Source organism: Calonectris borealis, chromosome 13 (assembly GCF_964195595.1).
Source record: "Calonectris borealis chromosome 13, bCalBor7.hap1.2, whole genome shotgun sequence".
NCBI classification, from domain to species: Eukaryota; Metazoa; Chordata; class Aves; order Procellariiformes; family Procellariidae; genus Calonectris; species Calonectris borealis.
In genome coordinates this window covers 10,236,656-10,263,168 of record NC_134324.1, presented here as the reverse complement: position 1 = coordinate 10,263,168, position 26,513 = coordinate 10,236,656, and the positions used below count along the sequence as shown (strand labels likewise).

The following is a 26,513-nucleotide window of genomic DNA, read 5'->3' as shown; positions in this document are numbered from 1 at the left end:
GAACAATTAAGAACTCAGCTTAACTGGCTGTGGTAATTAGCAGTCACAAAGCCTATCTTTGGGGAAATATAGCACGCTGTCCTACTTTAGTCCTACCATAGTAAGGACTGAGAAAATAATGTAAATACCCATTGCTCTCCTGAGCAGCTCCTTGGGATGGGGAGCCTGGGGCAGCGCCCGGGCTGGGCGTGAGCTGCCGCAGCGGTGATCTCTGCCCGCGTTGCTCGGAAGGTGTGTCATTTTGGTAAACACAGGCGATAAATTTAACTAGTCATCCTGACGCAAGCAAAAAATGTTGGCAGCCAGGGTGGAAACGCATGCTACTCCCTTCTTACAGGAAGGGGTAGTTTTACGTTAATAACTCCTAGAAGCAGCCTCCTGGGTTCCTGCCAGTTCCCCTGTGTGCTCCCAGGCTGGTGGGAGGCAGTGGCCCGGTGCCGGCCGGGGCGGGATGCTGGGGAGGCTGCTGGGGCGCAGCCCCGGGCTGTGGCGGCGGGTGGCTCGGCCAGTCCTGCACCCCACCAGAGCCGTCGGCAACAAAGCAAAGGGTGCTCAGGACGCGGCTTTGCAGACGGCTAATCCAGGTGGGTAGAAAGGCTTTGGTCGCTGTTTCGTGTTGCAGCATGGAGGGAAGGGGTATTTGCAGGAAAGGGCGAGAAAATGACCCTTGTTCTCGTCTGTGGCTGTGTTACTGCAGTGCTGCATCTCCTGGGGTTACAAATCCTCCCAAGACATGGACCAAATGGAGAACTCTGACTAGCACAGTGCACAGGGATAAAGTTTTTTGCGTTAGATAGTCCTCCTCCTATGGCAGCAAATACAAACCGATACTTCATGTCAGGGAACCTGTTAATTAAAAAAAATAAATGTATGTTCCTCCTCGTACCCAGCTGCCAGGTTTCCAGAGGAGGACCGGTGCACATCCCCACATGTGCAGGGCTGGTGCATGTGGCAGATTTGCACCCCTCTACTCCCCCCGGCGCTCCCTGCCAGATTACATCCACAACTGTGCATGCTTATGGCAGGCAGTGCCCTGGCTTACCTGGCAGGTAGCAGCCGTGGGCAGCTCCCACATGGGTAAGCTCCCTGATTATCCAAAGAGATAATTTCTCTTTTTAATCTGTACTGACACCTCCTTGGCTGTGCCTTTGCAGATTCCTCACCCTAGCGAGGCTGGGCTGCATGGGGCTGCCTGTGCTCCTGTGGGGTGGCTGTGGGCCTCCAGCATGGGGCTTCGCCTTTGTCTTTCCTGGGATGCAGCCTGTCCTTTTAGTGATCCATCCTACTGCTTGCTGCAGATCTGATTCAGACACTTGCTGATATTTCAGATGTAGCTCTCCTGGTCTCGCTGGCACTCTGTAAGAGAAATAAGAGAAGCAGGAGATTAAATTTACCTAGGGGTCTGGGTGCCAAGATTTACACCTGGGATTTTTTAGCCATTCACAAGTCCTGGCATGCATGAGCAGGCCTGGGGCCAAGGCACTTAATGTAATTTCACCACCTCAACACAGGCAGGAAGAGGTGCTCCCTGTGCCCTGCTCTGCAGCGGCAGTGATTTCCTTTCAGCCAAGCACCAGCAACCCAGCAACAGCCAGGGAGTGCAGGACACCGAGGCTGGGGGCATCTTCATGTCCATCCCTTTCTGCATGCCCTGGTCACCCATAGGGCATTTCTAAATACCAGTCCCACATTTGCAAGCACAGGGCACCATAACCTGGCAACTTGGGTGCACCTACCTGGGTATGTGCACAGTCCCAGCTACTTCGCGATGACCACCTGTACAGGTGTGCAATACAAAAGCCAGGATTTGAGCTAGCCATTGCTTACCCAATTTTTGCAGGGTCTCCCTGCCACTGCCCTCATCATGGCCTGTCATTGGGCTTGTTTCCATCAAGAGGAGCCAGAGTCCCTTTCTGATTGTGCTCACAGTGGCAGCATGCTAATGCCATCACCATGGTAGTCTGGTGGGGTGTAATGTATCATCATTAGAGTACAGTAATGTGGTACCCAGCTTGCATGAGAACAACTGCCAGTCTCCCACCAGGCTGTATTTTAACAGACCTTGTCTCCCCGTCAGCGCTTTTAGAAGGAGATGCTGTCGAGGAGTTATTAGTGCTGCTAGCAGTTTGCTTAACTCACTAGTTGGGCCATTTAAAAGCAAGATGCTGCAGGCGTGGGTGACTTCAGCACCACATCCTTTCCCCCCTTAATCAGGAAGGTTAGAAGAGATTTTTAGTTTAAAACCTACCTAAACTAAAGGCAAAAAATGAAATAAGCTGCAAATGTAACAAAGCATCACACACCAGCTGCTGAGTCCTTTTGACATTAGAAAGTACATTTGGCTCTCACAGAACAGAAAAGTGCCGTTCTGAACTTTCAATCCTTTTCCCCCTGTAACGACAGCTTTCTTCCTCTTCCCTTCTTTAAGCTTAGCTCATTGTTTTCTTTTCTAAAATCTCTTACAGGTTACAAAGCTTTCAAAAATGACAGAAGGCCTACAAATTTTGATAAAAAGGTGTTAGTATGGGCAGGACGCTTTAAAAAGGAGGAGGACATTCCCAAGCACATATCGTAAGTAGACCTGTCTGAATGATGCTTTTGGATGCACACAAATGGATTGAGACCCCGGTCTGCATTACCCAGAATTGTGCTCACATGGTGAGGGTTAGTGCTCCTCCATGCTGATGGGGCCTGCTGCTACTGGTGTCCAAAAATAATCTGAATTTTTGGGAACATGAACTTTTTGTCATGCCCCGTAAAGTAAACTGGATTCACTTGTTTTAGATATCATAAGTTTCAGACTAAGCTGAAGCCTTTTGCAAGACAAGTGGCTTTGTAAGTCAGAAGTCACCATTGTAAAATATCATCCACTTTGGATTTTTGCATGCTTTGCTAGTTTTTATTGATTAGCAATTAATAATGCTGCAGAAATTTTAAAAAGAAGTTGGGGCTATGCACAGCTTTAGTGACAGACATCTGCAACGAGTTCCTCATGTCAGGGCTATGGCTTCACCTCCTTGTCGAGGTATTTTGTTACAGGATTGTCACTCAGTTTTGGAGACCTAACGCTTCCTGACTTGTGACGTCCTGGGGGCTCCTCCAGCTGGCCTTCCCCTTGCAGGTGTACATAAATCTGTGGCCAGATACGATTTCATGAATGACTCATTGCCACGCTGCCACCTCTTGTCGGACAAATGCCGTGAGTCACTCACGGAAGGTGGTGGAGATTTCCCAGCAAGGGCTGTGGCTGTTCAGCTGCTTGGGAAGACAAATCCAGATGGATGGTGCAGTTGTCCGCTCCAGCTCAGGCTCAGCCTCCCGCCGCAGGCAGATGCTTGTGGGGCTGGCGCCAGCTGCCTGGCAAAGGGCTACGCTGCAGCGGGACAGGGCTGCAAAGCACCACGTGCAGCTGGGATGGACCTGTGGCCACAGACCCAGTCAGCACTTGCTGTGCCTCTTTGCTGTGTGAAAACTTTCTGTTGCTCTTAACCAAAATGTCATGCATGTGCTTTTATTCCACTGAGGGTGGCAATGCCTGGCCCTGGTGGCACGGCCCCAGTGTTTCCTGGTGCTGTGCAGCTTCCCACGCCCTCCAACACCCAAAGCTGGGCCCCTCATAACTCCATTATCACGATGAAAAGACTTTCCTGTCCTTGTCATTTTTCAGGTGTTTACTCTCATATGTAATAAAAGAAGGCAGGAGAGCAGGATTTGTTATTCCTGTTGTTACTGATGACTCTTGGGAGTAGCAATACCCCACCTGTGTGGGAGGGTGGCTAAATCTTTCCCCCATAGACTAATTTTTTGAGTCCTTTTCTAAGCACTTGCAGAAAGAGAAGGCTGAAACACATTGTACATTAATAGGCAGTTGCTGGAAGACTTGAGGATTCATTACCCAGCTTCCCATGATCTCATTTCACACATGCTGCTGCAGGATGGAAACTCTGCTCTGTCCTCTGCAGGTCTGAGGTCCTTGACGCAGCAAGGAGCAGCGTCAGGATAAAGGTTTGCTACATCATGATTGCACTGACCTTGCTGGGCTGTTTGGCCATGGTAATCACAGGCAAAGAAGTGAGTATTGTTTCTGGGTGAAGTGAACTGATCCACTTAATGTATGATCTATGTATGCTCTCTTTGTAAATAAGCGCCCGGCTGACAGATAGGTTTGAGAATAAGTCCATGTAAGCAATATTTGCACAGGATCTGTATCACCCCATTCTCCGGAGGAGAGATTGGCATGGGGAAGCACACCCTGCTGGTTAATGTGTTCCTTCTGACACACTTTGCCATAAACCCATGCAGTGCAATGCTCTGTATCATGGTATCTCAGCAAGAGGCTGGTCCAAAGGTTGTGGAGTAGCTCAGACAATGTCAACGGCGTCTGGTCCTGCTCTGCATCTGTGAGCCATGAGGGTCCCGCTTAGCCTGTGTGCCACCATGGCCACCAAGAGCTGTGACACTTGCTTCTTCCCTGGGGAAGGAGGCAGGGACGGAGTGTCTCCAGCCTGACTTGCATGTCCCAGTGCACCTGTAAACAATCTACAGTGTAATTTTCCTGCTAATTAGAACTGCAAATGCTGAAAATTTGGTAAAACAAAGGAACATATTAAATTCTGTCACTGCAAAATATCAAAAAGGACAGTGGGGTGTCAAAGCAAGTGGTGCAAATGTGGGGAAATTTAGTGGTGGGAAATGTGTGCATGTGATGATTTTCACCATTTCTTTTCAAGGCTGCTAAAAGGGATCACACGCTGCTGAGGATGAACATAGAAAAGAAGGCCCAATGGAGGGCTGAAGTGGAGAAAGATGAAGAGGCAGCTCTTGGGAAGCCACAATGACTGGGAACAGATTTATTTTAACAGCAGGAGATAAGTGATTTGCACACATGGCCTACGTACCTGTCTTCATTTAACTCTTTGGAGCTTTTTCACTCAAACTCTCAGGGCAAAGACTTCACTGCTTAAAATCTACTCCATACAAACTGGGAAACTCCTATGGAAACTCCAACAGCTGCTTTCTGTGGCCTCTGGTCCTTGGCGCTGCGTTCTGCTGAAATACAGAAATCTATTCCTAATGGGAAAGTGTGGGAAAGACGGATGCAGGACTCCCCAGCTCAGGATCAGCTTTTCATGGTGCTGTTGATGCTCAACATGGCTGTGGGGCTGTCTCCTCACAGCAGGGAAGGATGTGACCCTACATCAGAGAGCAGCCCATTCTGTGCAATGCCTCTAGCGCAAACAGCCTTGGCCAAAGTGACCCAGAGCAGGGGGAAAAGGAGTCTGAAATATGTTCTGCAAGCACAAAGAGGTCAATTGCCTCTACCTCTGAGCCTGCTGGCATCACTGACCCCGCTCCCTCCCCAGCCCCTTGCAGGGTCCCATGGCTAGGGGAGAGGGGCTAAATGAGCATGAGGAGGGACTGGGAAGATGGAGGAGTGTGAGCAGACCCTGATGACTGATTTGGGCCAAAAGGGGCTTTGGGCCAGAGGAGATGGCAGTGATGTGGAGTGGTAGCATAGGCGTGTGGAGTGGTTTGGTTGTTGCGGGGCAGCCCAGGGAACCCATGCCCAGCACAGGCCTGGAGGCACCTTTTGTCCTGTTGCACCTCACTGGTTTTTCATCTTCTGCTTCCAGTCGTTGTCATGAAAGTTCTCTAGCACTTGCTTAGTTGTGATTTTAGTTGGGAGTAATTGTTAATACATGGTTTGCTAAAACTGGATTCTTTTTAATCATCATAGTTCATTAATTCATAATAAAACAGCTGTCCAATTACATCTAAAACAAACGTATCTCTTCACAGCTTCATTTAAAGTGTCACCAAACTCTCTGGGATGATGTTTAACAGATGGGAGACATCCTAATGAAAAAGTTTCATTTTCATGAAGTGATTAAACTCCAAGACAGACCCCAGTTCATGCTTCTGAGAGCTGATGGTCTGAGCCTCCAGGCATCATTCGTAACCCCTCAAGACCCGTAAGACAGGCTGGTGGAGCTGGGTGCAGTGCATGGGGTGCCAAGGGACATGGAGTGACAAAACCCAGCTGTCTTACCCCAGCTGCCATAGGAGATGCCATAGGAGATGAGCGTAACCACGCTCAGCCTTTGTGCAGTGTCCTGAGCATCACACCAAGGCTTGGCCTTCGTAAGGTTTTATTACTTGGACCAGTTGCACTTGTGCTCCAGAGGAGTTTGGAAGCTCCCGCTCAGGTCTCTGGGGTTTATTGTGTCAAAAATCATGTCCACTTATTGCTGGTGTGTCACTACATGAACAAGCTGCTGGCAAGGACAGGCTGGGGCATTGGCAGGCCATCAGCAGTTGTTGGGCTCTGGGACTCATCTCCTGTGCCTGTGGTCATTTGGCAGCTTTTTCCCTCTGATGCTTCTTAGGAGCACTTTTCTTCACGTTACACAGACATTTAGGATGAGGAGCATGTGTGAGGAGGATGTTACATCTGTCACAGCTCGGTGTTTGCAGTCCTTGTTTCCAACTCACAGCCCCATGCAGTACAATTCACCAAAAGTGATGTCTGCTCCCTGTAGTATTCCTCATGAAACGCATCTCAGGGAAGTGAAAATAATGGGCTAGGACAAGCACAGAGTGAACAAGTCTCTGCTGAGAAGGCACTTTTGCCTGCACAGGTAATATTGGCTCTTTCATTTTACAGGACCTGGTTTTCTTGGTTAGTGCAATAAACCTGAAGAATTACCTCAAAGTTAGTGTTCATTTGGGGATAAACCAAAACAGCTCTGGTCAGTCTCGTAGATTTTTTTTTTTAATTCTTAAATGCCTTTCATGTGCCCTTTTTAAGAAGGCACATGTAACACTTAAGGGAACCCATTTTGATGCTCGTAAACAAATTCACATCCATGTTCTGAGCTTCCCTGACTTAAGCAGGAAAGGAGATGACCATAACCATATATAAAGAACAAGCAAATTAATTGTGACTTTTTCCACTCTCTGCTCTGCACTTCCCTCTGCCTGGGGAAAAAAAACCTGCTTCAAGTGTGAGCTATTATCAAATCCTCTTAAACAGCCTGGGTCTCTGTTGACTAGTGCATAAAGCTGCTGCATTACACATTGTCATTAAGAAAAAGGAAAAATCAATTCCTCCTCCCTGAGCCACTGATGATGGGCCACTTCTGAGCGATCAGATGACCCAGGTGCTTTTGGACTCTCACAAAGAGCTATGACTATTATGTAGGGAATAATCCTTTACCAGTCCCGGCTACATGATTATTCACTTTAATATCATAATATTCCCCAAAAAATCAATCACACGAATCGCTGGCTTGCACTTGGTCGGTGGAGGGTGGCTGCTGGCGCTGATGTAGCGCAGCCTCGGCTGGAGCCGTCCCCTGTAGTAACTGGAGATGCCAGCAGAGGACATTGCACTGCTGATGCCTCTCCAACACTGGGACTTATCACTGCTTGTTAAAATCGGTTTCTATCTGTATTTGCAAAGTCCTTTGACTCTTCTCTTGAAAAGCTCCTAATGAACACAGTTTCCTGAATCTATAACTGGCTAATCCTCACCACCTTAGGGCTGTGGGGTTTATTTTTAATTCCCCTCCCATCTATATTGCTTCAGTGTCGCACTTTATCCCCAAGTCATTTAAAAAAGGGATGGGAGTTGTTATTAGGTAGGAGCTATTCCTCCCTTTTTAATAACGTGCCCTGTATTTCCCCAGCCTGACCCTGAGGACAATGCGAGGGGCTGGCTCTTCTCCGAGGCAGGGGATGGAGCTGAGAGTGTGCCGGTTTGCCGCGATGCTCGGGGAGACCAAGGGTGAGTCCTTTCAACTCTCACCTCCTCGTTTACTGCTCTGTACCGGGAGGAAAGAACGCTTCCTCTCTTGCAGGATTTTTGCCATTTTAATGAACTCCTATATGGAAATGGTTAACAATGTGTTGGTGGCTGGTACCACAGAGACCTGCATTATAAAAACAATTATTTGGGAAGATTTTCTCTACTAGCTGGAGTTGATCTGATTCTGCTTCCATTAAAATCAGTGCGGTGGTTCCTCTTGGCTGTGAATTAAGGTTATCAGCCACCATTTTTTGAAGTCTCAGTGATTTCCAGAGATTCAGCTTCCCCAGAGAGCCAAGCTTCTATGGGGCAGAGCTGAGTGCACTGAGCTTTCTTCTTCCAGTGTGGTGAGATTAAGCTTGTATGGGAGGCTCTGCATCGTGAGCATCCCTGTGCATTGGAGAAAAGGTGTGAGATGGGAAAGTCTGAGCTCAGGAGATCTTAGTCCCTTTCTTACTCATTTTACCTCTCTTTTTGACGTGCTCAGGGAGTTTCTAGTGACAGTTGATTTCTTTCCATCCATCTGCTATGTGCAGCTCTTCTCCTGGGATGCAGCAAGGCTGACATGATCCTGCACTTGCAAAGGACTTTTTCCCTGGATGGAGATAAAATCATGCCATTCAGAAAGATCTCATTTTAAAGACTTTCCTGTTCTTTCAGTGTTTAATCTCCCACCAAGCTGAGAAACTGATGCATATTTTAAGGCTGAGTGCACCGAGCATCAGCTTCCAGGCATTGGACATTGTCTTCAATGTGGAATATAAAACATCCCATCTCAACTCTTTCCTGTGTGTAACTAATCACTCCTCAGCTATTGTTTGGAGATGGATTCCTGCTGTGTTCAAACCAGCTGTAGTTTCTAAGCATTGCTTGGTGGGTATCACTGGCTTACTGGCCAATTAAGTGATTGACACTATAGTGAATTTATTCCTGTATCAAGAGATTTACTACATTAGGAGCCTCTTCATAAAAAATCCAAGTAGATTTTCTGTTTGGTTTAGTATAGAATCAATAATCTAGTACTTTTGCAGAAAAAAAAGGATGTAAAAGCTTTCCAGGCTCTACTGACTACCGTGGAAAATTAAAAAGCACAGTGGTGATGCTTGTTCTCCTCTGTCTGTGCCCCAGGCACCAGCACCTGCGGCAGCAGCATGGCCAGCCGGTGGCTACAAATCTGCTTTTGTTCCTGGGACTGCCAAGGGTCAGTACAAAGGAGCTTCAAGGTTGAAGATCTCCTCTGGGTGAGATGCGATGATGGTGTAGATCTGTAAAGGGACCTGCTCCCTCTTACCACAAAGATCTTTCCAGCCTGGAGCAGCCTCATGCTTTCTCCTTTGCTCGGCACCATTGCAACAAATAAGTGCTGGCTGCTGCTGGCCCACAGGTATCTCAGGTCCTCATGGCCATCATGATTTCAGAGATGGCTTAAACACCACTCTCCTGTTTGGATTTGGCATGAAGTCATTCTAGCCTAGCAGGAAGGCAAGGCCAATATTCAATAATTTGAATTAATTAATGGATCATTCATTAATGCATTGAGGTAGCATTAAAGCAATTTTCCATGGTTAAACAGTTTGATGATCATTAGTGCTGTATGATTTATTGCAAAACCTCTGTGACAGTAATATGAATCACAGAATCACAGAATGGTTTGAGTTGAAAGGGACCTTTAAAGATCATCTAGTCCAACCCCGGAGTAGAGGGCTTGGTTAAGCAGGTAGTTCCTGAAGGGCTCTTAAAGGATCTGATCATTTAATTTCTTTGCTCTGCACAGGATCTGGACACAAACCTCAACACTACATCGGTCTAGCTGGCTCCACACCTTGTCTGTGCATGAGACATCTTTCTACATGGAAATCTAAAGGTGGGATCTGACTCTTCCTCTGCAGCATTGCGTTTCCTCAGTGAAGGGACCTTGGGCTATCTGGGAAGGGACTGCTGTTTGTTGGGTGTGTGAGGGCTTGCCAGAGGGATGAGGTCAGTCTGGAACAGGATTTCATAGGAAATAGTTGGGCTCACTCATGGTTTACGTATGCTCTGCAGCATGAGCAGAGTTATCAGAAACTGCTGGTGAGACTAGACCAGAAAATCGAGGGATTTGCATGCCAGTTTGTAATGCACTTCTCCCAGATGACGTATGGTCCTGAGACTTTTTCTAAATGAAATGGAAACCAAAATAGTCCAATGAATTAGTCATATGCTAATTACAATCATTCCTAATCGTTCATGTTTCTGCAGAATATATGAATGCAAACACAACTCGTGGTGCACCGTGAATTGCACCAAACTCCTAGCTCCCCAGTAGTTATTTTATCATTGTCTGAGCATTGTCCTGCAAAAATTTCTAACACCAAGGCTATAATCTTTATCAAGGACATCCATTAGGGCTGTAAAGATGTCATTAAAACAATGCTGCTCCAGGGGAGATGGAACGATCTCCAGAATGCAGTTTCAGACTGTACTAAGGGGCTGGAGTAAACCTTGAAAGGTAGGCAGTTAAATATCCCAGCATTTCAGTGCTATAAGCCCCATGAAAGGGCAATTTCACTTGACAAACAAACCTTAATGCAAAGCAAAAACACAACTATTGCATGTTGTTCTATCCCACTCATTTCCTTTTTTCTTCTCCCAAGAGCCGTTGTACAGGTGGCACAGGGGACGCCGTGAGCTGGCGACCGCTGGGCACCCGCTGCTGTGACATGAGCCCACGCACAGGCAGTGGGATGCTGTGGGGCTGCCAAGCGCTGCACAGTGAAACTCTGCAGAAATGGGCAAGGAGCTGCCAGTGCAGCTGCGGTATCTAATGTGCCAATTCGCACAGCCTCTCTGTGGCTGCTAGCGTTTAGTGTTTGAGGACTTTTTAATCTACTTGCCTCTTGTTGCCTTTGCTGAATGCACCAGGGAGGGGTTTTGAGCTCATTTCAGGTGAAGTCCAGGTGTCTGTGGACTTCCATGGGTGACAGCTGGATGTGCAAGTGTCTCCTGCTGCTGGGAAGACACAGATGTCCTCCAAGATGGGCTCTGGGAGCCATGGAGGAAACTGCACAGGGTGAGGAGCAGAGACAACCACTGCTCAGATGGCGCTTTGCATACAGCTCCCCAAAGGCGGCTGATTCCCTCCCGGTGTCCTTTGCTCTGGGCCAAACTCTGACCTGGCACCTGGGTGCTCTGCAGCAGATCCCAAAAGCCAGGCTGTGAGAGTCCAGCTGCTCTGGGCGTCCCAGGGCAGCATCGGCTCAGCCAGCACAGGTGAGAGCTGTGGGCCCACGACCCGGGGCTTTCACCTGCCCATGGGGTGACGAGGCTGGGAACGGGATGCCCAGCTGTGGGGGGAGCGGAGTGGTGGATCCACCCTGCTGTCACATCCTTCCTCTGCTCAACCCACCAGCACAGGCAGTCACTGTGGTTCATCACCCTCCGGACTTCCCACAACACAGGAACTCTGCAATGTTTATCAGGTGGGACACTGGCCTTCTTAATGTACAGTGACTACCTTAGGACTAGTCTTCTTTGGGAAGAACTAGGACAGAGTGTTCAGCAGAGCAGCTTGAGCCCAAATATTTTATTTTGCTTCAATTAGCCAGAGAGAAATAATAATAATTAAAAAAAAAAATCCTGGCAAAAGTGTACCTGCACATGAGCCTGAGTCACCCAACTTCAGATCCACTTTCTGTGCACAAAGTTATGCACCAGCCTGGAAAATGATTTGCAATATCCCTCAGGTTTTTTCCTTTACACATATATTTATATAAAGGAAAGTAAAATCTCTGCAGCCTACCTTTATCTCAAAACTAGGTTTCCCTTGAGACAGAGTGAAATAGTGAGGCTGTCTCATCTGAAGGAGGAATTATGCGAATTTTTCTTTCAGCCCCATGGAAAGAAGCTGAAAGTTTTGCACTGGGAAGAGGCAGCCAAGACTCTACTTCCCTACTGCTACTGGGGGATCTAACCCCCGCCTTCCTCAGCTCCCAAAGTGCACCACAAAGGCAGTCAGTGCCATGTCATCCCTTTTAGAGGTGGGGAAGTCTGCACCCCTGGGAGCAGGGCTGCCCTGACAGGGGGCAAGTGCAAGTGTGGGCTGGCACAGGCATCACCCCTTCATGGGCTTGTTTTGCTTTTAGAGCTGAGGACTTAGGATAAGTGAGGTTTAAGGGCTGGGGTTTGGGGTGCTGGGAAGGGGTCCCCCATCACCCAGGGGCCTGGAGAAGCTGCTGAGCTCCACGTAAAACCCCACTGCGGTGGCCAGCTGCTGTGGGGCTCCCCTGGGAGTGTACCAGAAAAGATGTCACTAATGAGTGGTGATATTTAATATAGAAAGTGGCAGAGTGCAGAAATAGTCACAAACCTGGAAGGGAGATGGGTAAACACCCCAAGGGTGACATGAGAGAAGGGAGCGCTTTGCCCCCTCTTCCTCTGACTCCCTCCTTCTTATTAACAACATTTTCATCAACAAGGAAAAGTGATTTGAGTTGCTTTTACACATCAGCCAGGGATCATGACCTGGAAATTAAGGCAGCCTCCCACATGCACTTATCAGCCCTCTCACAGAGGCTTGGCTGGGGTCTGGATGCTCTCACACAGCAGTCGGTGCAAGCTCAGCGCTTCCCGGCTAATGTGCTCCCTTGCTGCTCTGTACGCAGGCATACTTCTATAAACAGCAATAAAACCACGTACTTAACCAATAAAACAGGCATAGGAGCTCTGACATCCAGGCATCAGAGCTGAGATAACAGCTCTCTTGGAAACTAACCCTCTGCGTAGGCTGAACCGTTATGATTTCTAAGTGTACAGCTATTATCCTCCATTACCCCACCCGCTGTCTCGCTACCCTTGCCGGCGTGTGCGCTGTGTCACACGCCAGCTTTCAGCCCACGATTAGTGTCCCCGAGCCCCCAGCACTGATCCCTCTGGATGCTGTGTGGCTGGGGCAACTCGGGTGCTCGCCAGCTTGCGGTGTTTGGCCGGGTGTCGCTGTTATTCGCTCAGGTGTTGCTGAGCATGAGATGAGCTGTGCTTGCAGCCTGGGCTTTCCTGGCAAACCTGGTTCCCCTAGGCAAGGACCGTGTGCGCTGCTCATCACACACATCGTGCATCCTCCATGCTTATGCATTTTACTGACTGACTCGCGTATCGGCCAAGAAAGCATGTTGCTCAAGGGGAAACCTGTCTGCCTGCTGTAAAATGGTGTGTTTAGATCAACTGTGTGCTGTTTATCTGGTTCCACAAACCCAGGAGCAATTTTACAGCACTGGTCTTCCAGAAACGCAGGCTTTGCTCTGGAGAGGTGGAGGAGCAGGTAATGAGAGGTGGAGGAGCAAGCAATGGCTCGTCATCTGAGAAGAGGGAGTCAGAAACACAAGTTCGTGTAAACTGCCCTGCTAAGAAGTGCAGACTTCTGTGGTTTTGAACTATGAGCCATTTGATGCTTAATTTTGGACGTGTAGACCAAGTGCCTTAGAAAAAGGAGGATTGTGTGGTACGCGTCTTGGTGTCACCGATGGTTTTTGTAGTACAGGCAGGGAACGAAGCATTGGGGGACCGTAGGGCTGGGCAGCTTGGTGCTGGGCAGAGCACGGTGCCCGTGGCTCTGTCTGCTGCCAGAGGGCAGGATGCAGCAGTGCTGGGTGTGCTCATGTGTGTGTTTAGTGCTACCACGCGCCCTCCAAATTTGCTGCTGTAAAAGCCGGTGACCCCTTCCCCGTGCTCCCGGCAGGGGTGGCATGGCCAGTGCTCGTGGGGAGGAGAAGCAGCATCATTTTGCGGGCTGTGCAAGGGCTGAGCCGAGCGCAATGCAGCCTCACGCAGGGCTGGCAGCATCTCCTGAACCTCTCCTGAGGCTGAGAGCATGAAAAAGCCTTGTGAGCCTCCGGTCAGAAGGTTAGTGAAGTTTTTGTGGCTGAAGCACTCCTGCTTCACCCTAGCTGCCAGCTGTGCCTGAGCCAGGGTTTTGGGCACTGCTCTGAGCTAGGGCCCTGCCACAAAACCAGGAATCGTGTCCCAAGGCTGCGTCTGATCCGTAGCTCTGCCCCATCTCAGACCACCCATATCAACCTGCCAAATGCTCTGCTCTTAGCCAAGTGGCATCCACGCAGACTGTCAGCCCTTGGTCTGGGGTGGATTTTCTGGTGGACCTTGGAGCGGCTGCAGTGGCCAGCTCAGGGCAAGCCCACTCCTTTGGTGCACCTGCACCAATGTCCTTCTAGTGTCCCCCTCATCTCTTGTGAGAGAGGAATGGGACTCCTAGCTACATTTTAAAATGCAAAACCACAGCCTGACATCTATGGAAACTTAAGCTTGGTGCAAGAACCACTTTAGAGACTCCAATTTTAATTGACTGGAGAATAGCTTTTAACCTAGGTTGAAACTAGAAGCAGATTTGCATAACAATTGATCTAAAAGCTCCACTACCTCCCACAGCCAGAACAAGGAAATCTGTTTCTGCTCAGTTTTATGTTTTAAGTGCTTCTAACAATGGAGCAATTCAGTGTTTAAGTACAATTTACAGGCTCTACAACAATAGCCTGCTGCAGAGAAAACTCCCTCCTGGCATTTCCTCATTTCTCAAGTTCTGCTCGGAGGCCTGAGGGCATTTTAGTAAAAACTTTCTCCTCCCTTTGGCTTACCATTCTGTTACTTGTTTAAGACTTAAGTAGTTCCAGAATCTACTGTTTTAATCTTTTTTTTTCCTTCTTGTGGCAGAAAAAGCCATTAAGCCCAGATTCAACTTCATGCACAGAAGCAAGATAGCTTTTATTAATGCCTTTAGCTGTGATGAGTGAAAACTCCAAGCTGTCAGCTCTAACTGCAGGAAGAGTCCTGATGCTGTGCTTAGGTTTTATATTAAAAAAGGATGAGAAACTGCATGTCAACGTGTCAGTGAAAAGCCCGTGAAAGTGAGAACACATGATACATTGTTTATTAATGTTATGGTTCAGTCAAAATATGAAAGCTGTCAAGTGGCGAGGAGAAAGTGGGGCCTGAGTTTCTACCCAGTCAGGCTTTCCAGTCCCCGTTTGACTATTTTTTTTTTCCTCTTTCCCCTTTCCAAGTAGGAAGCTCAGGGTCCAGCCAAACGGCCGTTTATCTACCTTCTTACACAGCAGATATCCGTGGCTCTCCTTGCTCAGATTACCTCCACTGGGAGCAAATCTCTCTGGGCTCTTCTGTGATTTCCTGGCAACCTCTTCTGTCGGGTAACAAAATCCAGTTTCTGGGTGTGGAAAGGGACTTGCTGAGCAGGGCTGCCTGTCCAAAGAAATGCAGGTCTCCTTTTTTTCTACCCAGAAGCTTCATCTCAGCAGGGAGCGCTGGGTGGCTGTCTGTCTGGGGTTTTTGATGTCAGGTAGTAGTGCTGAGCAGATGGGCTGGAGCCATGCAGCCCGGGCCGTGCATGTCCCCTCCCTGGTATTGCAACCCCCTGCCTGGGCTGCCAGCCACCGACCATGGCACCCAGGTCCCACTGCAGTGGCAGGAGCTAAACCTGCCCTGCAGAGTAGGGCTGAAAGAGGGAAACTGCTGTTACTGGGTTATCCAGTGGGGGCAAATGGTGGAGGTGGGTTGGGAAGTGCTTCCTTCTTCCAGTGACTCACCTTAACAGTGGTTGCTGTTGGCCAGCTGGGATTCATGCTCAAATATACAAAGATGTTTCCTCTCCTGCTTTATCCTGCAGCCTTGTTAATAATGAGTTTCCATTATGCAGTTGGACAGAGACTGAATCTGGCCCAGATCTCATCAGGGATACAGCTCACACCTTGCAGAAGCTGCTATCTCCTCTGCCAGAAACGCAGCATTTTATTTTTAAAGTAAATCTGTGGTTGCCATGGTTTCAGGGAAACACAGGTCTCGCATTGCTGAGAGCCTCGAGCAACTGTATGAGAGGTGTGAAGCTCCCCGGCCCCGGCATGGGGCTGGTTTGGCCACTGGTTTCCATGCCAGCATTGCTGCCTGGGCCTCCTCCAGCTGCAGGGGTGCGGGGAGCAGGGTCCTCTGGCCCAGACCTCAAGGGACTTCCTTGGCTGTAGAGATCTTTCCAAGCTCACACCTACCCCATGTGGTTGCAACGCATGGGTACAGGCCAGGTAGCTTACACTTTCAGAGAAATATGGCAATTTGGTTTAAGGAAACCCTCCTGTGCTGAGACTTTACCTACAAGTTTCAGCAGGACGTGTAAAATCTATCTTCAGAGCCGGAAGATTTTCCCACTGCTGTAGGTTTAGTGTTACAAACTTTTTTTCCAGCCTGTTTAGCATCCAGGCTGTCAATCAATACATCTTGTCTCAAATAAAGGATTTTGACCTTGGTTTATTTTACACCCGTGGGTGAAATCTTGTAGCCATTAGAGGCAGTTCATCTGTTACACACCCAAGGGACAGGCAGGTATTATTAGAAATACTAACTATCACCTTTGGGGCATCCGTGAGGATTGCGAGTAGAAGCAGCGCATCCAGGTGGCTTTCAGAGGGAGGCTGGCAGCTTAGGAAATGCCCTTGGAACTGCTCCTGCCTTCGCTGTCAGCCAGCACTGTGCTGATTAATCACTTTTAAAGTTCAGTGAATCCATAATCTTGCTGGGAAATGTTGAGAAAGCAAATATGCTCTGAACAGAAGGCAGTGAGTGGGCTCTGAGGGTAGGACTTGCTCCCATTTTAAATAGGTCTTTGTTGGTGCAAAACTGAGTTCATGTAGGATCCATAGGTGTCTCTATTTTTCCTTCCCTTGGCCTTTCTCCCTTTGAGGGAAGACAATTTCTTCAGTTTTTCACTGCTCTTACCTTTCAGTGAGAGTTTTGGAAATGAGGGATGGTTTCCTTCTCCTGTTTCCACCAGGGACACGCGGGGGGTGAAGGCAGAAGAAGATCTTAGGAGGACAGCAAGGCTCTGGTCCTCCTCATCTGCCTGCCCTGCCTAATCCATACTGGCCACTGGCATCAGCTTTGCAAGGGAATTCCCGTCCTTTGGCACAATTTTTTGAGTGCAGGAGTGGCACAAACCAGAGCTGTAGTTATGATGAACAACAGATGTAAAAGGGAAGAATTAGCCCCTTTGCACTTTCTTCTATGAGTAAATGGCAACACTTCAAACCCAGCATCATTAAACTCTTCAGGAAAAACGGGAGCTCATAGAAAGAGAGGTCGATTCCTGCTTCTGTGTGGACTGGAGCCACCAAAATTACGCTTTCTATGGCATCAGCGTCTCCATCAGCAGCAGAGTGAGTCCAAGAGGAAAAATAGTCAGGGAGGCAGGAAAAAAATAATCCACTTCTATTTTTTTTTCTTACCAAATTAAATGACCCGCACTGGGGAGTTTCTAACACTTCCAAATGGTTGACTGAAGGTCCAATTTATTTCCTGTCAGACTCACACGTGCTTCAGTGTGATGAGGACTGCCCTGCGAGCGCTGAGCAGCCTGTCCTCGCTCGGAGCCAGCGTCCCTGGTGCAGCACATGTGCTCTGCCCCTGCGAGCTGCTCTGGACCACAAGTTCTTCACCCGCATCTAAAAGCCCTGCTCACCAAATGTGCTGCTTGCCCTCATCTCCTTGGACATTTAACAGGCTTTTGAGCTTGCAACTGCTCAGGCAGCGGGTGCAGTTTTGGATTTGGTTTGTTTTTGTTGTTGTTAAATAACTGCTGTGTTTGCAGCTTGTTTGGGGCTCCCCATGGCTTCCAGCAAAGACAATGCAGTATGAGCTGTCAGTGTGGGTAACTCTTCCTTCTCTCAGATGCTCAGTGTAGCTCTGTTGCTGGTGTAAGGATGCTGTCTTGCTTCGGTCACAGGTATATGGACACATGAGGCAAGGAGGAAAGTTTGGAAATGGATAGAGATGGCTTTCGTGATGTCGGGGTGAGGCTTCTTGCAGTCTGCACTGTAGCTCTGGCCAGAGAGAAGGCAGCCAGAGTGCAGCTGTATTTCTGACAAAAGCCATTTCTGAAGCACTTGATGATTTTAATACCTTTCAGTTAATGTGAGCAGATGAGGCTAAGCCAGGAAGAGCAGCCCAAAATGCGAGGCTTGCTGCTTTCCTAGGGAAAGCAGCCCAGTGCCAGGCTCCAGCGGGCAACTGAGGTGCTGCAAGCCAACCAAGCTCTGCCAAATGCGATGCCGTGGGGCCATGCTGGCTGGTGGAGTCAGGTGTTGGGGGCAACGGCTTATCTGGGTGAAGAGAAAATCAACTCGCACTGTGTGCCAGCCACACAGACCTGCTGCTGCTCCTTGGCTGGCTCAAATGGGCCAGGAGGTGGCCATCCCAGAGCCCGGCAGGTTGCCTTTAGCCACCCACCCTCCCATGCCTCACAGAGGTTTGTGGGTGTTTAAAATTCTCTGTGGTGTGACTGAATAACCCCAGTGGTCCCGAACTTCCCATCCCCAATCTGAACAGATCTTGTAGATAGGATAGGTCTGGATAGACCCTGCTCCCGCAGCTCCCAGCCTTCACCTTCACCTGAAGGCTTCACAAGCCTTCTCTTGTACTGCATGGCAGGAGCAAGAGAAAGTGCATGAATGTCTCCATCAGCTTTTCAAACGTGTCTGAGCCCTGAAATCTGAAATTTGACCAATACAATACTCTCCAAGGAGCTGTGTAGAAGCTGAAGAGCGCTTATTGGTAAAAACAGCATCACTTTCCTGCACTGCACAGGGCTGCAATGCTGAGAGCTGAACAGCACATTATGGCATGCATAAAATTAGTGACATTGTGTTTTTGTTTCCTCCTTTGATTAGGAAAGCTTGTTGCAAGTGGCGTGTTTAAACAGATATTATGCAGGATGGCGATAACCAGTTTTAAGTCATTATACAAGCAGTTTAATTTGATGTTGCTCTATAAATAATCTAACTCTATTTGCATGCATATTTTGTTGACAGGAAGATAAAAACCATAATTCCTACAAACAGCATAACGATGTTATATCAGTGGCAAAAAAAGAGGAAAAATCTGCCTTTCAAAATGCAGTGGTTCAATCATTAAAAAATAGAACTTCATCACATCCAGTAAGATGAAAAAAAAAAAAGTACACCTCCTTCCATAATCTCTGTGGAAGTAGAGAAAAGGTCCAACCATGAAAGTTGGAGAGAGTATGTTTTGCTTCCTGCCTGAAAATACTGGCTGACGCCAGTGTTCTCTGAACCAGATCATTACGTTGTTACAGAGGGTGGTATGTCCTGGTGCATCGCTGAGACACACAAAGTAAATTTAATGGTTTTTGACTGTCCTTTGTAAGAATAGCACATGCTTACAAAAGAAGAAAAGAAACAGTTTCATAGTTCAGTCAAGAGAATTTTTTAAAACAGATTTCTCTTTGTTGCAAGTCCAAATGCAAATCTCACAGCCCGCTGCTGTGACTTGCAAAGCTCAGGGGCCACGTTGCCCCAGCACAGCTGCCAGCATTGGTGAAGATCTGCTGCCAGAGCATGCCCTGCTACCACAGGAGGTGGGCAAAGCTCACAGGGAGTGGACATAATAGCCTAGCTTTTACAGATGGCAAAGAAAACTCTTTTATTTGGAAGTTTCTTGACACCTGGCTTGAAATGTCTACATCATACAGCCTCTAAAAATTTCATCCCTCTTGCTGCTGTTCCGCGAGCAAATATCAGCAGATATAAACTTGTACTAAATAGGGTAAAATTAAGCTCTACTGGGAGTCCTTTAAGTGTTAAGAGCTGACAAATGTGCAGATCTTTGATATTGCTGTCTTGTGCAAGAGACATTTAGTGCAAGAGGCACCCAAAGAGTCCAGCTTCCTGGACAGCAGAGTGCAGATACGCACATCCACTTCTTTCCAGGCCAAACAAGCCAAAAAAAAAGACTTTTCCCGAAATTTTTCACTACATATGACAAAACTGGCTGCTCTGGATGTTCATCCCCCTAATACCTGCAGGGGGACCTGGGCACCTCCTCAGATCTCTCCCTGTGCATAAAGATGAATTTTTTGAGCTCACTCGGTGTTTGCTGCCTTGCAGTGAAGTTTTCTGGCCAACTTTCCCTGTTGAAGTCTCTTGCTCGGTGGTGAGTGCAGGATCCCCTGGCCTTGAGGACTAGCTTGAAGCACTCTTTAACCGTGTTTTGTGTGGAAGAAAACCTGGGGTGAGGCTTAGCTGTGCCCTGCTGTGCTCACCTCAGGGCGCCCTAACCTGGCCAACACTGCAATGATGAATTCTCTAGGAAACAGCAAATCTGTCCTGCAGATCCATCTGCCAGATCCCAAAAGCTTCACTACAAAGAAGTGACAGCAAACAAGGCTCATTCTTATCAACGGTAAGACAGAGATGCTGTCAGCAATCCTTTAACCAGCTTCTAACTTTTATTTATTAAGAATTAAGTGTTGTTTGAAAAAAGAGAAGACCGTAGCCTGCTTTCATGTTTTTGCTCACTCAGTTTCTTCTGAATGAAACATTAAAGCTTGCAGCTGGTGGTCACAGTTTGGAAGAGGGACTCTGTTTTTAGTGTTGGTCTATTAGATCTGTTGTTTGTTCACTATTTATTACTCCTCAAGACTTTGCTTTAGTTTAACAAACAATTTCCTCTGTCTGCAATAAATAAATAAATGAATTGTAACATTTCTTTTTCAAAGCCACATTTGCCAAGTCAGGGCATTTTGTTGAGGCATAGCACTGGTAAAGAAAGTCATTGTATCTCTGGAGAACACACTTCATTCATTTCACAGTGGGTGGTTCTTGATTATCCAAGTTGAGTTTCTTAATAAAAGATGCCTGTTGTTGGAAATAAGCTGTAATTTAGCAAATATTCTTAGTGCAGAAGTTAATAACCCAACCATTTTAGAGGCAGCACTTTTCAGATTTTACATCTCAGTTTTGAGTCTATGAGAAAGCACAGGGTCTCTCATCAGTTCCCAAAAGACAAACCTAAAAGGCATTTTCTTGACTTGGACAGAAACTCCATTTGTTGTCATCTTGAACAGCTGAAAGTTTTTCCACTCTCACATAACTTCTCTCTGCTTTTTGTTGTTTTTTAAAACAAGCTATTTCAGTGCACAACAGGTTCCTAATAAGGAACAAAAGGAATTGAGAATGAACAGCACAGAAGTTCAAGCCAGCTCCAAACGGATTGTTGCCCAAGCAAGGAAGGCAGCAGGAACACCAGGAGGTGAATTTTTAGCCTGCTTGTAGCTTTTGCAAGGAATGTGAAATTACTACGAGTTATTCCAATTGAGAGTTTGTGTCCCGGTCAATTTATTGCTAGTCTTCCATAGAGAAAATCCAGATGCCCATCTTACCGGTACCTGGCGCCTCTGTTTGTGTCACGCTCAGTGGGAGGCGGCAGGTGGGACTGACACGCGTCACCGTGGCTCACGTGGGACACTCTGCATTACATTCATTAAACTAGATTTTTCCAAAGACCAGCGCACACAGAGTTGGCAGCAGGTCTGCGTAGGCTTTATGTCTTCCTGGATCAAGGACATTCTCCCAGATTGGTAAACAATGACACTTTCTCTGTGCTTCGCTGAACACATCTGGGTATAGAGTTATTAAGCAAATGCCCTTTGATTGGCGATGGGGAATGGTGAATAGCTCTCTATGGGTTTACCAAATGGCATGCTGTGTAAGACGACTAATAATTTATCAGCATACAGTATACATTTACTGCACATCAGGACTTAAACTAAATTGGTCCAGATCTGAAATAAAATATGAAAAGCAAACAGATGAGAATAAAAACAGTTCTAGTATGAGGCTTCTGATCCCATGGGCACAAAGATGGGAGATGTGAAGAACTATCCACTGCTGCTCCCATCCACCCGGGAATGTTTCACTGACCCGGGGAGCCCAGGAGGTGTATAACTGACTCTGCTTTTTTAGCAAATGGATAATTGATGGGTTGTTTGTAAATGACATTCTTATGGTTGGTTGGATACCAGTGAAATCTGTCTGAAGTGATGGTTGGAGGCACTGGTGAGCTCTGTTCGGTTTGCAGAGGAGCTGTGGTAGATAGAGCAGAAGTGCACATGGCCTCCTTGGGAGTCCCCAGGCAGATACGTCGGGAGGGGTGGCTTCTTGGGCCAGTTTCACTGTTCTGGCAAGAACAGGCTTTTTCACATCCAGAACAGAAACCTGAGCACAGACCAGCCAGCTCTTGTGTGCTGACCTCCCTGCCCTGCGGCATCCCTTGGCTGGCAAGTGTTTGCTCTGTTACACTCTCTCACCTTCATCACCAGCGTTTTTCACTTCCTTTCCTGCTTTTCCAGCTGCCTATAATTTGTCCCTTTTCAGGGGACAGTTGCTCTGTTAGGCCCTTTTCTTTTCTGTGGTGCACAAAATTTCCTTATTGTTTGTGTTCATCTTCCTACCTGCAGCGTTATGGTGCTATAAAGGACTGTTGTGAAATCCTTTCATGAATTAAATGAAGCAATGGGAAAGCAAACAGATCCAGGCATCTCAGAGCAATTGCCTGGCTTGCAGCATTGCTTGGGCTTTGCAGTTCACTATCTGCTGGACATGGAGAGAGTCAGGCTCCTAAGGTAGGTGGTGTTGCGTTTGGGGATCTGCTGCCCTTGCAGGAGATTCCTTGAGTATCTTCCAACAGACACGTTGGACCTCTTTACCTTCGAATTTCTTGCTTGGTTGCTGAACTGACAGTCCCTTCCTGGTCCTCTCTCAGCCAAGGTGCTCAGGGACATGGCAAATGGAAATCAATTTGACTGGGGAATGGGGGCCAAGGAGACTTTCCAAGGGAAGCAGAAATGCATGTGCAGATCCATGTTTTCCAGTCCGGGCCTCCAGCCAGAAGGGCTGTGTGTCATGCAGAGAGCATGCAGGGTTGTCTTCACCAGCAGCTCTGAAAGGCCTCCTTTATCCAAAATGTACAGATGTCTGTGCCATGTTGGACTTAGCGACATTGCTGTCTGATTTCTGTAACTCATTTGTCTAACTCATTTATATGAATTGCTTGATTTTACTATAGAAACAAGTTTTCTTCCTTCTTCCAGGTATTTTTCTATACAGCAGGAAGAAAGGCTCTCCAGTGTTTCAAGAACCATAAAACTAAATGGTGAAATATCCTTGAAGAGGGATGACATTTCATTGACAAGAGAAAAAATACTTCCTTCAATTCAAATAGCTCCTGGCCCTTCTCTCGGGGCAACATTCATACTCTCTGTGCCTAGCACATGCAGTCAGAATTGCAGGTCCGTGCAGGAGCAGCTCTCATTGCAGAGGTACATCCGCAGAGGTGGAAAGCAATTTGAATGGAGCCTTGTGCAAGGGCTGGTGCAAAGAGGACTGCTGTCCCACCAGCTGTTGCTGCTTGGTCCTGCCTTCCTCCATCTCCACAGCTCAGGACCTTTCTGGCTACTTCCCAGACCCCTTTGCATGTCTCCAGTGGGCCCAAGCTCCAGCCCTGGCACAGTGGAGAATTAAAGACATCAAAACCCATATGCCACCCTTCTTTTTGGAGGACTCATCTTGGATAAAAGAGGTGTGGAAGGCTTCTGGGGATGGATGTCAGAACTCAGGAAACAGCCAAAACATACAAAGGCAAAGAGAAAACCAAAACTGAGGCAACTGAAGCGATGTAGAGTATCTCTGCATAAGCACAGCATGGGAAGGATTTATCCCAGCCTTGAAAATGGCAGATAGTGAAATGCAAGGACATTGCCTCGGTACAGCACCCTTCATCTGAGTACCTGAAACCAAGTCCAAAGCGTGAACACATGGCTTTTATGTGCGAAAATCCCTGTCCCAGGATTTTCTGATGTTTCTAATAGCTGGTCCACATGGTAATTTTCTCGAAAGTGCAGATTATCAGTGCAAATCAAGTTGGCTCAAGTTCATCATGTCAGATGTAGACTTTTTTGATCAGAAAGTAGAATTTCACATCAGAGAAAACTGTAGCTTCAAATCTGGCATGCAGACAGGCACGTGACTTCTTTGCAAAAGGACTAGATCCTGTGAAATAATATTAATCTGCTTTAATTGTCGTGCAGCTGGGTTAAGCCTTGCCTCATTATGTTACCATTAGGTGCATTAATTTTTTTTGACAAAACTACATAAAAACTGTAGATTGATCTTGGGGCGCTGTGGAGAGCATGCTGGCTTTCTAGAGTGCCTGGAAATGTTTTGTGTTTTGATGTGAAAGAAGACGAAAGGAATGAGAGTCTATTAGACAGATATCCTGTGTGGTACTGTGCCATTTGGTATATCATGTTTTCAAAGAGTGATTTGACATGGAGTATGATGGAAAGAGTCCATAGCCAGAATAAGTCAGGATACAGTAACAATAAGACAAAAGATACATAAAATGAAAAGCTGCAAGTTCAAGTGACTTCAAATTTTTAATGGAAGTTCTTTGATTTGTAAAAAGTCCAAAGGCTAGAAAAGAAGGGTGTGGGTATGCTTAATTTCAGCAGTTGTCTGTTTTCCTGCATCCATACGTCTAACAGAAAATCTGTCTCCTCAATAACTATGCGTACCAGAAATGTACCCATGTTGTAATTTTTTATGTTGGGATGCCCTTACTGGCTGGATTTTAGCAAATAGATCAGTCAGTTTTCCTAGGACAGGGCAGCCTGGGTGCAGGATAGGCCTGGAAATTGGGGGAAGCTCAGCCTTGCAGAAAGCTCAGCTCTGCCTGGTACTTATGGAGATAACTCAAAAAGCTGAAGTCACGTGCAGAAAAAAATTATTATTTTTAAATGTGTTGATTTGAAGAAGGAGGACAGATTATTTGTACATTTTTTTATATAACTTCCAGTTAGAGAAGGATGAGCTTGAGACCAGCCTGATTGCCACCATGGGGGATTTGGGACAGGCTCCTTGATTTCTTGACTCTGAGATGTTTTGTTCCTGGCTCTTCTGTATGCTGCTGTACGAACAGCAGTGACCAAACTTTAAGAGTACTTCTGAGTGGGTTTTAGCTCTCTTGACTTAGCCAAGGGAAGCCAACAAGGACTCAGCCTGCATTTTAATTACCACAGCATGAAAAGTGTGCAGCAGTGATTGGGTGGTTTCAGAGGAGATGAGACTGGTATTTGACAGGAGTCCACGACTTGTTCCTTGCTGTCGTGCACAGAGCAGCTCTCCCCTCTCGTGCTGAGGACACCAATTGTACCCTCACTTTGTCTCTGGTTTCACTAATCATCTAGAAGCACTTTGTTAGCTGTTGTTTAGGGATGTAAATAAATATAGATCCAGCCTCTCATCTTCATGCAGTGACTCTAACAATGTCCTTTAAGTGCGATTTCTCATTGCAAAAGCTCCTTGACTGGATGGAGCTTTCCCTTGTGCTCTGTACCAGCTCAGAGCATCATTTGGGTTTCCTCCTACTACAGTTGTGATCCCCAGTTCAGGTGCCTCCAGTATATTATTTACAACATGACTGAGCACTCTGTTCAGTCTTGGGGGGAGGGGGAAAATCTCTTCCCCTCATAACATAATCTTTGCTCCATTTAATCTTTTAAAAATTTACCTGACCAGCTGGCGTCAAAGCTAGAATATTTCTAACATCCCTTTGTCCTATCAAGCAAAATCAAAGCTGCTGAACTCTGCAGGGCTGGCTGCTGATTGAAGTGCAATCACCCCTAATCATTGCAGCCTATGGGCGACTGACTTCTGATGCTTCTGGAAGCCAATGGCCAAAGCTAACCATAGAGCAGGGTCAAAGAGCCTGATGGAGATGAGCACCAAGTGGCTTTGGCCCTCTGGCTCAGGAAAATTAACAGGAAAATACAAGCAGCAGCTGATGGACTGAGGGAAGGGCTGCAAGGAACCAATTAATATGAGCCTCAGGCACAGAGAAATGATGGTTGATGCTGGTGGGCAGGAGCTGAAGCAAGTAGGAGGGAAATGGGGACGGAAAGGTCAGTGAGAAACAAGGGTAAAAAGAGAGGGGTGTAACAAGAGCCCCTTTCCTGGGGAGGTGAAGGGACCCAGCTCTTTCTAAGGTTACTTGCTGTGTATGAACCAGCAGCTACCTGAGGTGCTGCTGGGTTTGCTCCATACCTTTCATTTCAGGGTGAGCTTGAAGCACCCTTGTTTTAGGGAGGAGGACCTTTCCCTGAGGCAGTAGTTGAAGCAAAACTCCCCCGCCCCAAAAGCATGGTCTTTCCCTTTGCTACCTGCTGTCATCAACTCAGGAGGGGGGGAAGCCTCTGCTTCTGCACCCCCTTTTCTCTTCTCCAGCTCTGTGCTATGCAGGGGCTTGCTGCGCTTGAACCCCAGAGCCCTGGGATTTCAGAGATGAACAGGGACCTGAAGCCCCTCTCGGAAAGGCAGTGTCCAGTCTTGTGGCAATGAAGACCTTGCATGGTGAAATGGGTGGGTTTGGCACAGCAGTGGAGGCTGGCAGGGTGCGAGGCGATACTGCCCAGCTGGCGCTGGAGGGCAGCCTCCTTCGGAGGAGAATTAGCTCCTATTAGAACTAAGCTTCAACTTAATTATTTTAGCTACACTGGGATAATTTCAATTAGCTCTTCACATCTGATGCTATCTTTCCTGTTTTGCTTAGGCAGCATTTGCCCTGATTTTTTGCTTCTGTGCTAGAGTTTGCCATGATTAAAAGTCTTGCCTGTTTTCTAGGTGCTTTGTATTTATGCTCTGTGTCTCTTTGTTTATCAGATTGTTCAGGATATTGAAACAACTTATTGGAAGCAGTTTCTTTTTGATTAAACCTCATCTGTGGTGTGGAGGTTGGGCTTATTTCTCTGCCTCTCTTATTGCACCAGAATCAACTCTCAGCCAGGCGCATCCTTTCAGATGATTAC

General features: G+C 47.3%; 1 protein-coding gene across 1 annotated transcript; it reads left to right on the top strand.

Annotated features, from left to right (window-relative positions):
- Window positions 1-282: 282 nt before the first annotated feature.
- LOC142087653 (protein FAM162B-like) lies at window positions 283-25,329 on the top strand. Its single transcript, XM_075162096.1, has 10 exons — window positions 283-584; window positions 2,466-2,571; window positions 3,963-4,071; window positions 4,731-7,786; window positions 8,936-9,048; window positions 9,582-9,671; window positions 10,441-17,387; window positions 18,664-20,053; window positions 20,778-20,902; window positions 22,743-25,329. Exons 1-4 carry the CDS (start codon window positions 452-454, stop codon window positions 4,836-4,838), a joined length of 456 nt encoding a protein of 151 aa, XP_075018197.1. The 5' UTR covers window positions 283-451; the 3' UTR covers window positions 4,839-7,786; window positions 8,936-9,048; window positions 9,582-9,671; window positions 10,441-17,387; window positions 18,664-20,053; window positions 20,778-20,902; window positions 22,743-25,329.
- The last annotated feature ends 1,184 nt before the right edge of the window (window positions 25,330-26,513 follow it).

What these genes read in the sequence shown, in the direction of transcription:
- LOC142087653 (XM_075162096.1), top strand. Translation starts at nt 452, where the DNA reads ATGCTGGGGAGGCTGCTGGGGCGCAGCCCCGGGCTGTGGCGGCGGGTG. An exon ending in TTTGCAGACGGCTAATCCAG is followed by an intron (nt 585 to 2,465) that starts GTGGGTAGAAAG and finishes AATCTCTTACAG; the next exon opens with GTTACAAAGCTTTCAAAAAT. An exon ending in GACATTCCCAAGCACATATC is followed by an intron (nt 2,572 to 3,962) that starts GTAAGTAGACCT and finishes TGTCCTCTGCAG; the next exon opens with GTCTGAGGTCCTTGACGCAG.